The 1,073-nt window shown below is 63.3% G+C and overlaps 1 protein-coding gene across 1 annotated transcript in view; it reads left to right on the top strand.

Annotated features, from left to right (window-relative positions):
* The window catches only part of LOC104469908 (serine/threonine-protein kinase receptor R3-like), a gene marked incomplete at its 3' end in the record, with an annotated part of 3,568 nt that overhangs the window by 1,090 nt on the left and 1,405 nt on the right, over positions 1 to 1,073 (top strand). Inside the window, 4 exon segments of the mRNA XM_010084648.1 lie at positions 1 to 78; positions 311 to 406; positions 409 to 456; positions 540 to 815. The exon segment at positions 1 to 78 is cut by the window's left edge and continues 48 nt beyond it. Coding sequence (XP_010082950.1) covers positions 1 to 78; positions 311 to 406; positions 409 to 456; positions 540 to 815 — 498 coding nt within the window.

Raw genomic sequence — 1,073 nt, 5'->3', positions numbered from 1 at the left:
CGACTGGCAGCGGCTCGGGGCTGCCCTTCCTCGTCCAGCGAACGGTGGCTCGGCAGATCACCCTCGTGGAGTGCGTGGGTAAGGATTGTGGCCAGGCACCCCAAAATCCCATAAAGACCCCCAGTTCCCCCCAGTCCTGGTGATGGGGGAGGCAGAGATTGGTTGGGTGGGTGGTTGGGTAGCAGTTGGCCAAGGTCAACGGACCCTACGCCATCCCATTGCTGTTCCACGCCAGGAGCTGTGTATGGGGAGGGGGTCGGGGGTGCGGGGGCCGGACGGGCTGCGTGACGTGGTGTCATGGCCACGACAGGCAAAGGACGCTACGGCGAGGTGTGGCGAGGCGTGTGGCACGGGGAGAACGTGGCCGTGAAGATCTTCTCCTCCCGGGATGAGCAGTCGTGGTTCCGAGTACGGAGATCTACAACACCGTCCTCCTCCGGCACGACAACATCCTGGGTGAGTGGGGGGTCTGTGGGGCTGGGGGACCTGGTGGGGGGCTGTATGGCAGCTCCACGGTCCTGGATCTTCTCCCCATCCAGGCTTCATCGCCTCCGACATGACATCGAGGAACTCCAGCACCCAGCTGTGGCTCATTACCCACTACCACGAGAACGGCTCTCTCTACGACTACCTACAGCGGACGGCACTGGACGTGGAGACCTGCCTGGGGCTGGCCTCCTCCATCATCTGCGGCCTCGTCCACCTCCACGTGGAGATCTTCGGCACCCAGGGCAAGCCTGCCATCGCCCACCGCGACCTCAAGAGCAGGAACATCTTGGTGAAAAGCAACCGTCAGTGCTGCATCGCGGATCTGGGTGAGATGGGGGGCGGGATGCAGCACCCAGGGATGTGGTACCCCAGGGATGTAGTGCCCCAGGGATGTGGTACCCCAAAGATGTAGTGCCCCAGGGATGCTGTACCCCAGGGATGTGGTACCTCAGGGATGCAGCACCCCGGGGATGTGTTCCCCCAAGGATGTAGTGCCCCAGGGATGCTGTGCCCCAGGGATGGGGTACACTGAGGATGCAGTACCCCAGGGATGTGGTACCCCAGGGATGCAGCACCCAAGGAAG

Source organism: Pterocles gutturalis, unplaced genomic scaffold (assembly GCF_000699245.1).
Source record: "Pterocles gutturalis isolate BGI_N339 unplaced genomic scaffold, ASM69924v1 scaffold6160, whole genome shotgun sequence".
Lineage (NCBI taxonomy): Eukaryota > Metazoa > Chordata > Aves > Pterocliformes > Pteroclidae > Pterocles > Pterocles gutturalis.
Note: the sequence above shows the minus strand (reverse complement) of the source record. Positions and strands in the feature narration are given on the sequence as shown.